The sequence below is a fragment of the Piliocolobus tephrosceles genome, chromosome 13 (genome assembly GCF_002776525.5).
Source record: "Piliocolobus tephrosceles isolate RC106 chromosome 13, ASM277652v3, whole genome shotgun sequence".
Classification (NCBI taxonomy): Eukaryota; Metazoa; Chordata; class Mammalia; order Primates; family Cercopithecidae; genus Piliocolobus; species Piliocolobus tephrosceles.
Window position 1 is genome coordinate 93170965 of NC_045446.1, and position 14865 is coordinate 93185829.

At 35.7% G+C, this 14865-nt stretch overlaps 1 protein-coding gene across 2 annotated transcripts in view; it reads left to right on the forward strand.

The window, feature by feature from the left end:
* The window catches only part of DYNC2H1 (dynein cytoplasmic 2 heavy chain 1), a 352433-nt gene that overhangs the window by 185972 nt on the left and 151596 nt on the right, over window positions 1-14865 (forward strand). For both annotated transcript variants that reach the window (XM_023208014.3, XM_023208015.3), the window contains 2 exons: window positions 11600-11760; window positions 13097-13222. In XM_023208014.3, coding sequence (XP_023063782.2) covers window positions 11600-11760; window positions 13097-13222 — 287 coding nt within the window. The remainder of the gene's footprint in view (window positions 1-11599; window positions 11761-13096; window positions 13223-14865) is intronic.

Genomic DNA, 14865 nt, shown 5'->3' on the forward strand with positions numbered 1-14865 from the left:
ACCTACCAACGAAGCTTTTCGCGTAATGCCTGTTTTCTGCCTCACCCATACACACACAAATATTTTGAGTCACTTTTTAGACTGGTCACCTGGTTGGTTAATGATGAGTATATGGAAATAGTCTGGATATGCCCTGTGCCTTTGTTTACTTATGCAGGGGGAGGAAATGGTCACTGTTTATTCAACTCTGATAGAATGTTTATGTAGCAGATAATTTTTACTCATGTCTGGCAGAATAATTATCCACCTTTCTTTTGGTTGCAAGTGACAGATACCGTATTAAACTCGCTTAAATGAATAAAGGAAATGTATTAGTTTAAGTATTCAGTACTCAGGAAAGAAGAGATAGGGCTGGTCTTCGGGTTAACTGGACTTATACAACATCATGACTCAGACAATATCAGGAAACTGTCTTTGTCTCAGCCTTGAGTTTGTCTCTGTGTTTCTCTGCCCGCCTACTCCCATCTCTCTGTTTCTCCCTTTTTCTTTGTGTCTTTATCTCTCTCTTCCTCTCTTGTTGCTTTTAGACTCTCATTTTAATTTCTGCTTGTGTATTATCCTTAGTCTCGAGGGTTCATAGTATTCTGGTTGATAAGACTACTAACTTCCTGGGTTATATTTTAAAGCTTATGATGAAAGAAGAAAGATAACTTTTCCTTCCCAACTTCACCATCAAAAATCCTAGAGAAGGACTCTGATTTGCTCAACTTAGGTTACATATCCACCTCTGCAGCTAATCACATCAGAAATATATGGAATTACATTTCTCCAAAAGCAGCCATGGATGGGGAAGTGGTTATTACCAGAAGTGAAGGAGGGGATGCTGGTACAAACCAATAGATATGCATGATAATCAGGCTACATATAACCTGTTTTAATTTTTGTATTTATTGATAGTTTGATACCTGACCTATTAATTTGTCAAGTGCAGCTGGGCATGGTGGCTCACGCCTATAATCCCAGCTTCTTTTGTGTGTGTGTGTGTATCCATTATAAGTTTTTTCCTTTGTGGTTACTATGAGGCTTGAAGAAAACATAACCAGTGGATTTTAAACTGATGACAACTTAACTCTGATTACAAAGAAAAGAAAAGTAAAACAAACCAAGCAAAAAGAAAAAATTTACACTTAAACTCAATTCCCCTTCCCCCATTTTGAGGATTTTTTTGGTCTCAATCTATATCTTTCTATATTGTCTATCTCTTAACAATTTATTATGGTTATTATTTTTGATAGGTATCTTTTAGACTTCATAATAAAGACATGAGTAGTGATATAGTTTGAATATACGTCCCCAGCAAATCTCACGTTGAATTGTAATCCCCAGTGTTGGAGGTGGGGCCTGGTGGGAGGTATTTGAGTCATGGGGGCAGATCCCTTGTGGCTTGGTGTTGTCCTCACAATAGTGAGTGAGTTCTCTCAAGACCTGGTTGTTTAAGCGTGTGGCACCACCCTCCCCACTCTCTCTTGCTCCTGCTTTTGCCACGTGACTTGCAAGCTGCTGTTCTTAGCACATGTGAGCCACTTGCTCCTCCTTTGCTTTCTGCCATCAGTAACAGCTCTCTTGAGGCCCCCACAGAAGCCTAGCAGATGCTGGTACCATGCTGGCAGAATTGTGAGTGAATCAAATCTCTTGTCTTTATAAATTAGCCCATCTCAGGTATTTCTTTATAGCAACACAAGAATGCCCAACACAAGTGATTTACACACCACAGTTACAGTGTTAGCATTTTCTGTATTTGTCTGTAGACTTACTTTTACCAGTGACTTTTATACCTTCCGATGATTTCTTCTTGTTTAAGAATCCTTTTCTTTTAAATTGAAGAATTCCCTTTAGCATTTCTTTCTGGTGTTGGTGACATTTTTTAGCTTTTGCTTGCCTGGGAAAGTTTTTATTTCTTTTTTATGTTTGAAGGATGATACAGCTGGATATAATATTCTAAGTTGGAAGCTTTTTTTTTTTTTTTTTTTTTGCCTTTAGCACTCTGAATGTGAGGGTTCCACTGAGAAATGTGGTGCCAGACATATGGAGCATCTTTATATGTTATTTGCGTCTTTTGTCTTGCTGGTTTTAGAATACTTTCTTTGTCCTTGGCCTCTAAGAGTGATTATTATGTGCCTTGAAGTAGTCTTATTTGGATAGAATCTGTCGGTGATTTTGACTGTCTTGTACCTGGATATTATTACCTTTCTCTATGCTAGGCAAGTTCTCTGTTACTATTTCTTTGAATAAACTTTATATCCTGAGCTCTTTCTTTACATCTTCTTCAAGGCCAATAACTTATAGATTTGTCCTTTTGAAGTTATTTTTTAGATCTTGTAGACATACTTCATTCTTTTTATTCTTCTTTCTTTTTTCTCCTCTATATTTTCATGTTTTCAAACTCACTATTTTATTCTTCTGCTTGATAAATTCTACTATTGAGACACTGATGCATTTTTCAGTTTGTCAATTGTATTTTTCAGCTCTAGGAATTGATTGTTTTTATAAAATTATTTGAATCTGTTGGTTAAATTTCTCTGATATAGGCCAGGCGCAGTGGCTCACACCTATAATCTCAGCATTTTGGGAAGCTGAGTTGAGCGGATCACTTGAGGTCAGTAATTCAACACCAGCCTGGACAACATGGTGAATCCCCATGTAAAAATACAAAAATTAGCCAGGCATGGTGGCAGGCTCCTATAATCCCAGCTACTCAGGAGGCTGAGGCAGGAGAATTGCTTGAGTCTGGGAGAGGTGGAGGTTGCGCTGAGCCGAGATTACACCACTGTACTCCAGCCTGGGCCAGTGAGACTGTCTCAAAAAATTTTTTTTCTCTGAAATAATTCTGATTCATTCTCTGTGTTATCTTGAAGTTCATTGTGTTTCCTTAAGACAGCTATTTTGAATTTCTTGACGGAGAGGTTACATATCTCTGTTACTTCAAGATTGGTCACTGGTGCCTTATTTAGTTCATTTGCTGAGGTCATGTTTTTCTTGGATGTTTCTGATGCTTGTGGACTTTCCTCATTGTCTGGACATTGAAGAGTTAGATATTTATTCCAGTCTTCAGAGTCTGGACTTGTTTTTACCTATTCTTCTTGAGAAGGCTTTCTAGGAATCCAAAGGAGACTGAGTGTTTTTACCTAAGCCTATTTTCACTAAAGCTGTTTTAGCACTATTAGGAACCCTAAGCCCAAGAACTCTATGACTCTTGCAGACTCCTAGAAACACAGCCTTGGTGGACTTGAGGAAGATAAGGGAGAATTTTCTGGGTTCCAAGACAAAATCTTTTGCTCTGTTTCCTCTCTTTCCTCCAAGCAAAAGGATTCTCTCTCTATGCTGGGTTGCCTAGAGTTTGGGGAGAGTTGATATGGGCTCTGCCTTGACTACCACAGCTGGTACCATGCTGAGTCATACCTGAAGCCTCGAGCCTTCCAGACCAGCACAGTACTGAGGCTTGCCCAAGGCCTGTGACCACTACTGCTTGGCTGTCACTGATGTTCATTCAAGGCCTTAGGGTACCTTAGTCAGCAGGTTGTAAGCCAGCAGATTCCCTTCTGGCCCAGAATGGATCTTGAAACATCAACTAAGGAGCAAAGGCCTGGAATCATAGGTTTCAGGAATCTTCCTGGTGCTTTATTTTCCTGTGACTGGGCTTGTGTCCAATTTGCAAGACATAGTACTCTGTACTATTCTCTCACCTTCCCCTGAAGAGAAGGAACCTGTCCGTGTGCTGCATTGCCTGGAGTTGAGGGAGTGGTGATGCAAGTACTCTTGTGGGCTGCTGCAATTGGTGTTACACTGGGTCACACGCCAAGCACACTGCTATGGACACCAGAATAGCACGAAGGCTTGCCCAAGGACTACAGTCACTGTGTCCTGACTGCCACTCAGATTTATTTGGGCCCTCAGGCCGTTTAATTAGCTAGTGGTAAAGATGACTGGGACTTGGTTTCTTCCTGCTGAAGCAGAGGACTTCCCTCTGGCCCAGAGCTGCTTTATATGCTCCTTCCATGGGCACTGGTAGAATTCTGCCTAGTAATGAGGAGGAAATTAAAGAAAGAAAAAGAAAAAGAAATAAGTTTTTCTGTATTAGGCTGACTTATCCCAGAGGCAGCAACAAGCACAGCCCAGACCCAGGAAAAGCCTCGATAAACACTATCTGAGAAGCTAGGACACAAAGGAATGTGCTCTGGAGACTCTCCCAGTTCTCCCTCAACATAGGAAGGAGAAAAACAAATTTTCCTTTCTCTTATGGTAAGAGTTTATAGATTCCTGTTCTCGGTAACTAGTAGCTTCAAGTATTCTGTTTTATCTAAGCAGTACAATGAAGCTCATGAACCATCTGAGCAGACCTGAGCTGCAGCCACCTGGGCACCGTAGTGAAGGTTATGAGATAAGCCCATGCAAGACACTTGAGCAAAACCTAGGTAACAGCCATCTGGGCTGAATAGCAAGGGTCATGTGTAATTCTGGGTTATGCACCTGTCACAGTTTGATTAACTGACTTCGTTCTGCCTCTGTATCCTTGCTTTCACATCACTGTAATCCTGCTTCAAGCTAGCCTACTCCCTTTTCGAAGTGTGTAGAAAGGTCAAGAGCTGTTTTTGTTCTGGGCCCAGTGTCAGGATGTTAATCCACTGGGTCTGAGTGCACACAATAAAATCCTCCTGCTTTACTCCGAGGTCTCTCTTGTCCCCCTGATTCCTGCAACAGTATTGTGTTCTGCTCAGTGACTGGACCACACTGAGTTCCAATGTAAAGTCACACTCACTTCACTTTCCTCCCCTATGCACACAGATTCTCTCTGTGCTGTGCTGCCTGTGGTTGGGGAAGGAGTGGTATAGGCAATCCAAGACTATTTTTCCTACTCTCTTCAATGCCTCTTTCCTTGTGATTCTATTGAAATCAGCTGCTGTGATCACTCACTAGATTTTTGGTTCATATGAAGGTGTTTTCTTACGTGGATAGTTATTCAGTTCGATGTTCCTGCAGGGGACAATTGCTGGAAGATTCTATTTGTCCATCTCGCTCTGCCTTCTTCTTAACTGTTGATCCTAAAGACTACAGTAGTTGGAAAAAAAGATACTGGTGTCCATGTTTGGAAATGTTTTTGAATATACATTATCTTGTTACTGGAATAATTAACATGTTCCCAAATTTGGATACACATGGTGAGTAATCACTGTGTAATACACATCTAAGAATATGGAAAACAGTTGTCCCTGTATTTAGCATTAAGATTAGTTGAAGTAGCCTTTTACTAGCATTTATGAGAAAATAGAAGCAGTAAGAAAATTTCTTCATTTCGCATCAACACATCTACTGTTTGCATTAGTACTCATACTCATTCTGCTTTCCTTTCTCTTACTATGAAAGAATATCTTTGCTGTAATCAAAGGTCAACTCATTTACTGCTTTCTTCTTCATTTCTGCCATTATTATCTTCTCCCACATCATGAATTTCACCTTCTTTGCTGGATCATTTTTTTCAGCATACAAATATATTTTAGTATCATCTGTCTTAAAAATACCTCCTTTGGTCTCAGACCCTTTTCTAGCCACTATCCTATTTTTCACTTCTTTCTAAGCTCAAAGTTGTCCATTTCTTTCTTTATAGAACACATTCTTCTCTTGATTGTTATGTTTCTTTTTTCATTCCCCTACCCTCTTAGGCTGTTCCTTTTTACTTTCCTTTACTGGCTTCTTGTCTGCATGTCTTCTAAGTGTTAGAGCACTTTTCTTTTTTACTATTGTTTTGCCCTGGGTTTTATTCTTTCATTATTACATATTCTCCCTGTAGGTGACCTTACCCAATCCCTGGATTTAAATATCATTCTTAAATTATTGACTCTTGTATCTCTTATTTCCAGCCCTGAAATTCTAGGCTTGTGTATTTAATGCTTATGTGATGTTTTTATATTAAAAACATCAAAAATAAATATCTCAAATTTAATGTGATCAGTACAGAACTTTCTATTTGTTTATACTATCATCCACTCAGTTGTTTAATCCAAAACCCCAAAAGTACAGTCATGTGTTATTAAACAGTTGTTTAACAGTTTAACAGTGTTGTTTAACAAAAGTACAGTCATGTTTAACAGTGGAGATGCATTCTGAGAAATGTGTAATTAGGCAGTTTCATTGTGTGAATATCATAGAGTGTACATAAACCTTGATTGTACACCCTCATACACAGCTAGGCTATATAGTATAACCTATTGCTCTTAGGCTACAAACCTGTGCAGCATGTTAATATACTGAATGCTATAGGTAATTGTAACACAGTGGTAGGTATTTGTGTCTCTAAACATAGAAAAGATACAGTAAAAATACAGCATTATAATCTTATGGAATGACCATGGTATACATGGTCCATCGTTGATTGAAAAGTCATTGTGGAGCTCATGTAATTCTTTCCTCTCTTTTCTTTCTTTCTATACCCAACCTATCATCAAATTCTTTTGGTTTCAACCCTAAAACTTATTCTGAATTCATTTTATTTGCTTTATTAGTACCAACCTAATACAAACTATTATCAGCTCTCAATTACTGCCATACCTTTTGTTTGTTGTCTCTATCTTCAGAATATATCCAGAATCCAGTCACTTCTCAGACCTTTAGGACTTTCTACCACTTTTTTAAAGCCACTTTTATATAAGCAAGATTATTACCATTCAGGCTTCTATCCTTCCCCACTTTAAGTCTATCCTCAACATAGCAGCTTTTTGAAATATAAATTAGATCATATCACTCCTCTGCTCCAACTCTTCTGATGGAATGTGACATCTTTTCTTCTTCAGAATCCTTATAATGTTCTACAAGGTCTTACCCTCAGATCTTATCTCCTAACCACTCTTGACCCTTGCTCAGTTCTTTACCCACATAGTTGTCTTTTTGCTTTTTTGCTGCTCTAAGTATGTTTCTGAAATATCAGAACCTTTGCACTTGCTGTTACTATTACTCAAATGCATGCTAAAATAAAACAGGACACTTTTCAGAGAGGTTGTTAAGAGTTTTTTTCCTACTACCCATTTAGTCTTTAATAATGTGGTCTTTGTGCCACATTGCACATGACCTTTCCTACTGATTTTATAGTTTGACCATCAACTCTTTGAAATACTTACGGTACTATTTCATCTCCAGGTCAAGTGACATTTAAGGTTTAATGACATTAATTAAAAACCTCATGTTATTTATATATTCAGATGCTTTGAAAGTTTAATACACTTCTAAAGTCATACTCTTTCTAAGCAAAAATTATGTTTACTATTTTATGGCTGTATGACTTTGTATTTGGTCAAGTAGCTTTCTTAAATTGTTTTCATGTAAAAGTGGAGTTTTTATTTCATGAGTAAGTTTTAAAAATTCAGATCACAGGAGAACAACAGGCACTTACCTCTTTTTAATCAAATTTAGAGCTTTGATTTTAAATGTAATTTCTCAAGCATCATTCATATGGAAAGATCCTTATTAAGTTTTAGCAACTGTTTTAATAATCTATAAACCTTAAAATAGTAAATTAAAAAGATGTATTTATGGAAGTAGTTTTGATTTGAAGATTTAAATTCGTATAGCAATCCTCAAAGCTTTTAGGGATGCCTGTTTAATAAGATTCTACAAAGCAAGACTTATGTGCTGGCAAAATCTACTACATTACTTTTTTAAAATGGTACTGACCAGATGCAAGTATTCTTACTTCTGTAATTCTGATATAATTTTGACTTAAAAATAAACTATTATGAGGAGTATATTATGCTATGTGTATTGAGGTATTGGGAATGTAAAGAGACATGTCCCCATACAGTGCTGCAATAACTACAGGAACCAGAAATTTTTAAATGTTCTTCATCCAAAAGTTTTTTTTGAACTATGCATCCTTCCTAGTTTTACAGTTCTGTACCTCTCTTATGGCATCATCCCATCCCATGTACCTTGCTTTCATAGCTCAATCTGTCTTATCAAGTCTGTGTCTAAAAGAAAGAAAGACTTAAGGATATTTGCATTCATTTTCTATTGCTGCTAGAAATTTATCAGGTTTAAACAATGCCCAGTTATCATCTTCTGCAGGTCAGAAACTTGATGGGCTCACCAGGTTTCTTTGTTCCAAGTTTTGGAAGCCCTGGGGAAAATCCACTTCCAAACTCATTAAGGTTCACAGCTCTATTCAGTTTCAGGACTGAGGTCCCCATTTTCTTTCTGTTTTTTGGTGTCATTCTCAGCTTTTAGATGCCAGATGGTATCTAGCCCCCTTCCTCCATCTTTAAAGCCAGCATTTGCAGATTGATTCCTTTGCATGCTTCATATCTCTCCTGTTTCTCTTTTCTGCTACACTTCTTTGACTCTAACTAGAGAAACTGCTCCACTTTTAAGGGGTCAATTGATTAGCTTGGCCCACGTGAATAACACGGGATAATCTTCTTACTTTTAGGTTCATGACCTTAGTTACATTTGCAAAGTCCCTTCACAGCGGTACTTAGTTTAGTTTTTGATTGAATAACCAGGGCTTAGGATACTTAAAAGAGATATCTTTAGAATTCTGCCTACCACAACATATTTGACTTTTTTACTTGTCTCTAGGGTTGAGTAATATTCCATTTCTAAAACGTAGTTTCCCATTTAATTGGTTCACATATATTGGGTTAGGTAGTGGCTGTTGATTTTCCTCTTTTTACTGATATTTGTGATACATTTTTACAATTTTTTTCTTATAAAAGAAAGGTAATTTTATACATCTGATACTTATTAGCTCTTTGTTACGGAGGATGAGAGGAATGAAAAAGAATGAATCTATTATACTTACTATGTATAATAGTTTTGATAATTTGCCACTTTCTTTACTCAGGTACCTGCAAAGTACGGGAGTCAATTTGTTCTTTTTTCAATTGCAAGTTATTTCTTTTTTATTATCTCAATATTTTATTTGCATAAAATGCAATAAAGGTTTAAGTTATTCCTTTGTCTTATTCTTATTTTTTTGAAAGAAATGCTGTATTTATTTTTAAACTTATGGTCAGAATATCGGGTTCCAGTGATTTCCAAATAGTTTTGGAATCACAGTGCAATTTTTCATGCACAGTGCACATAATTCACAGTGCAATTATTATTTTTGGCTCTCTAACTTTATTAAATAGTTTTGAATGATTCATATTGAGGAGTCTGATGGTATCATGAATGAGAATTATTTGGACTGATAAAACCAGTATACTCAGTTCACTTAAAGTGCAACAGAAATTTTGCTGGAGTTTTTTGGGCAGGATGGCTAACATCTAATTCCAAGTAGCATGAACGTCACCTGTGTTACGTTAAATGGCAAGGTGTTTTTCATGATTTTTTTCTCCAACTCAAAATGTTTTATTGCTTTGAAATATTGTGTAAAATGAATTAATGGATATATATCTATATCCTGTGGGATTTTAAAATTAAAAGTTATAATTGAATTTGCTAGTCTCTGGATATAAAGTAGTGAAAGATTCAGTATGATTCTTGCCCACATGAAGTTTACAATGTACATTGGTTAAATAAACAAGTGGTATGATAATCTGCATTTTAGCTTTTTTAGACAGTTTTTGTATTGGCATATATTTTCCAAATAAAGCACAGTCAGCAAGTAGTTATTTTAAATGAAAATATTTTTATATATTTTGACATTTTTATTGTATAATATATAGTAATTAGAGGAGTATCAGGAAATGCATAGACATGAAAAGAAAATGAGAAACACCTGGTATTCCATCATTAGCACTAATCATTGTTAACATTTCTATGTATGCCTTTGCTTTCTTTTTATGCACATAGAAGTGTATATATTACAATTTGGCATTATTGCCAAATCTCTTGAATAATCTGATTTTTCTGTATATTATCTTTTACCTCAACATGTTTGTAACTTCAGTTTCAATGTATGGCTATCAGAAATTACTCAGACTCCTGTTAGAAACTCAATTTCTTTCTACCAGTTTTTAGCTAGTATCAACAGCTACAATGAAAATCCCTTGTACATGCTTCTGCGTCCATATCCTGAATTGTTTCTTAAATTATTATAATTTTAATTACTGATCAAGGCCATGTACATTTTAAAGACTTTTGATACACTTTATTAAATCAGACAATATTTTTAATTGGCCTAGATATTTATTGAATTTATGAATAAATAAGTGGATGCTTGAATGAATAGAAATATTTCTTACTACATTGCAAGTACATAAGAATTCTTTATTGCTAAATTTAAATTGCTAACAATTGAATAGTTGTTAGCAATTTAAACTTAGTTGAAAATAAAATTTATAAAATATGCCTCTAAAAACAATTCATTGATTTTAAGTGGCTCTTGGAGTAAATTTCACCTGTTATTAGGAATATTTCTGACTTTGGAAATGCTTAGCATTATGGGTTGCTGTTGTGAAGAATAGACAAGGGTGCTGCTTTATGCATGAAATGTACCTTTTCAGGTTGGTTACCTAGAAATGTCTCTTTTGACCCATCATGATAACATTGAATTTATATTTTAAAGTGTTTACTATTCTTAATTATTTAAGGATGTCCATATCTGAGGTGCAGTCTTGTCTATTCACTTCTACTTTTGAGAATATATGGAAGCCCTTCTTGCCCATGTACTCACTCAGTTACATACTCCTAATTTTTTCTTAATTTTTAACTCCTGTGTAACACTCATTTTAGCTCAATTCAAACAAGTATATTTTAAATTATTAACTGACATGAGCCTTTTCAGTTTGGCTTTAATGAAATACATTAATAATGGAAACATTCAAGTTTTAGCAGAAGAGAGAGTATTAGTTTTCTTACCCATAAAATTAATATAATGATATTTGTTTCTCAGGATCATTGTATGGTTTAGATATCATTTAAATAAACTACCTGATATAATGCTTAGCATTCAGTAGGTGATGAATAAATGGCATTTGTTACAATTATTATACTTATTTTGCTTCCAAAGGACCTGTGGATTGCTTTATCCTTGTTTTGCAATTGAGGAAACTGAGGCACAGTGCATTTTAATGATTTGCATAGGGTCATTTGGCTAACACATATAAACTGACAGCTATGTATTTCTGTCTTAAGCATTCTCTTCACTACCCATACAGCCTTTTTTCCCCACAGGCATAAGAAATAACTTTTTGGCATGAACTCATTTACCCATGTCATGAGAAATCTGATTCCCCATATGCATGACACAGAGTAGGCACTCAGCTATCATTAATGAATTGTACTGGACTAATGAGATATATAGATTGATGGTTGGGTTCACTCTTCTCTTGCATTGTGGTCTCAATTTACAATACACCTACAGGCCTGTATTGTGGTCTCAATTTACAATACAGATGTTAAATATGGTAATCAGGGTACCTACCTCATAGCATTGTAATAATAAGATGATATCATACATGGAAAACATTTAGAAAAATGCCTGGCATCTTAAGCATAAAACAGATGTTGACTCTTACTAGTATATGATTTTATAGTGGAAAAACTTCAATATATGATGAGATTATAACTCACCTGGGTATTCTCTATTATATATCACATAATTAGATTTAATAAACTTTTTAATAATACATACTGCTTTTATTTTTAATTTTTAAAATATATCTTTTAGGACTGAAAGAGGTGTCGCCACTGCCTCTAAATCTCAAACGTTTATACAAGGAGACACTGGAAATTGAACCCATCTTGATAATTATTTCTCCGGGTGCTGATCCTTCTCAGGAACTTCAAGAACTTGCTAATACTGAAAGAAGCGGAGAGTGTTATCACCAGGTAAGTACATATTGTCCCGCTGTTTTTGTTTTTGCTATTGCTGTTCCCATACTTGATGATATTGGTCAAATGAACATTTTTGGTTGTGATAAGCCAAATAATGCCCTGAAAAATGTCTATGTCCTAATCCTCAGAACTGTGGATATGTTATTTTCCATGGCAAAAGGAACTTTGCTGATATAATTAAGGATCTTCAGATGGGAAGAGTAGCCTGAATTAGCCAGGTGGACCCAATATAAAATCACAAAGGTTTTATATAAGAGGGAGACAGGTGAGTCAAGAGTGAAGCTAGGAGATATGATGATCCAAGTAGAGGTCAGAGAAGAGAGACTATGCTGTGCTACTGGCTTTGAAGATGGAGGAACGGGCCATAAGCAAAGAAATGTAGGTGGCTTCCAGAAACTGGAAAAAACAAGGGAAGAATTATCTTTTAAAGCTTTTAGAAAGAATGTAGCCTTACAGTAGTACCTTTATTTTCAAACCCAGAACCTTGATTTTAGGCCAGTGAGAAACTTCTGGCCTCTAGACGTTTGATGATAATTTAAGGCACTAAATCTGTTGTAATTTCTTAAAGCAGCTATAGGAAATTCATACATTTGCTTTCATTTTGAGAATTACTTTCAAAATTTTACTTGTATGCTTTTATGATAAATCACAGTAATGTTTATTTACACTTTATTTACCTGAACTGAAAGAAATACATAAAATTTTGAGTAAAAGGTATTCATTGTAACGCAATTTTTTTTCCCTGAGGTAGGAACGTTTGTTTGTTCAGGGTGTCTCCTTTTTCTCAGTTTGCATGTAAATTTGAAAATGAAATGTATTAATTCACCCTCAATGTTTAGCAAGTGAATACATCTTTTTCACTGGGAAAATAATTAATAATGATTTTTTAAACAACTGAATACTTCATAGCAACCAAAAATTGAAAAGTAAAAATTTTACAAAGAAAAATATAAATGAAATATAGCAAAATAGTAGCGCTGTTAGGCTCAGGTGTGCAGATTTTGAACTAATAGAGAGTTCTGGTCAATCATAGTAGATTAGGTCTACATTAGGTCAATATTCAGTTATCAGTGAGGTGTCTTAGGAAGGGGAGCTCTACAGATTGTACCTGTTACTAGTAATTTTGGCAGGAAAGTTAAACTATTCATATAAGCTTTTAATTATTTAAAGAAGATTAAGTTCTGGTATTAGTTTGATTCTTCTTCCGAATTTATTATTAAAGCCAGTTCGGAAGGTTTAGGGATTATTATTGAATCTCCTACCGTTATATTATAACATGTTAGCAGATCTGTTTTTTAAATTTTGTTTGTTTGTTTTTTTGCTTTTGCAGGTTGCCATGGGTCAAGGTCAAGCTGATTTAGCAATTCAAATGCTAAAAGAATGTGCCCGCAATGGAGACTGGCTCTGTTTGAAGAACTTACATCTTGTGGTATCTTGGCTACCAGTTCTGGAAAAGGTAGATTCAGATAAATTTGTACCAGATAAATGTGGTACAAATAATATCTATTGTACTCAACTTAGTAATCTCCAAGGGACATCAGTATTAAAATGTCATGCATTATTTATGATGATTTAAAAAGTAGTATTTGAGAAATTTTAGATTTAAATATTTCCTAAATATGTACAATTATGCAAAATAAGATATTAATAGGAAGTCTATGAAAATCTTTTTTTAAGGGCATATAAGAGAAGCCAAGACATTTTTAATGAAGATTGACAGGGAAGCTTAGAAGATATATTTATACCATTAGTTTCTTTTTATGCTCTTGTTCTCTTGGTCTGTACTGGGAGAAGAGACATAATAGGGTGTCAGAGGGAACTGCCTAACTTCCTAGAGGCTAATGAAGCTAGAGAGTAAACTGAAGCATGAGAGTGGATTAACGCAGGCTCCTACATTAAGCTGCTATGAATATTTAAACATTGATTTTATATCTTCGTATGAACACATTCTTTTTATTTATTTATTTATTTTTGTGAGACGGAGTCTCGCTCTGTCGCCCAGGCTGGAGTGCAGTGGCACGATCTCGGCTCACTGCAAGCTCCGCCTCCCGAGTTCACGCCATTCTCCCGCCTCAGCCTCCCGAGTAGCTGGGACTACAGGCGCCCGCTACCTCGCCCGGCTAGTTTTTTGTATTTTTAGTAGAGACGGGGTTTCACCATGTTAGCCAGGATGGTCTTGATCTCCTGACCTTGTGATCTGCCCACTTCGGCCTCCCAAAGTGCTGGGATTACAGGCGTGAGCCACCGTGCCCAGCCAAAAATATAAAATTTATGTCTGATAAATCATATATGTTTTGTTTTGTTTTGTTTTTGAGACAGAATCTTGCTCTATTGCCCGGGCTGGAGTTCAGTGGCACAGTTTTGGCTCACTGCAACCTCCACCTCCCGAATTCAAATGATTCTCATGCCTCAGCCTCCAAAGTAGCTGCAATTACAGGCATGTATCACCATGCCTGGCTGATTTTTGTATTTTTAGTAGAGACAGGGTTTTGCCATGTTGGCCAGGCTGGTCTCGAACTTCTGGCCTCAAGTGATCGCCTGTTTCAGCCTCCCAAAGTGCTGGGATTGCAGGTGTGAGCCACTGCCCCTAACCTGATAAATCATATATGTTTTAAGATATATAAAGAAGACTGGCGAATACTTGTACTGCTTTCTGTGTCAAACAGTTGATTGATAGCTACTAATCTATGTAAAATATAGTTGTTATCTTGAAAGCACATCTTAATTAGAACTCTTAGAAACAGTACATAATATTATATAATTTTTAAAATAACTGATTATTATTTGCTTTTCTATTAGTTTGAATGAATTGATTGGATATAAATTTATAAATTTATTGCAAATCCAACTATATCCAGCTATAAATCCAACTATATCACAATGTATTGTTTTACCTTTTAAATTTTTTTAGATGTGCTAACCCAAAGCAAAGGTTTATATAAAATTTCCTTTTTAAAGTTATGAGGTGTAAATACATTTTGTCCTTTATAATTTTAAGCAAGCACAATGTTTTTGTGGCCATTCTTTTGTGATTTTTTTTCATCATCTTAACCCTACATTTCATGTGATATTAAATGAATGTTAGTGTTCGACATCAAT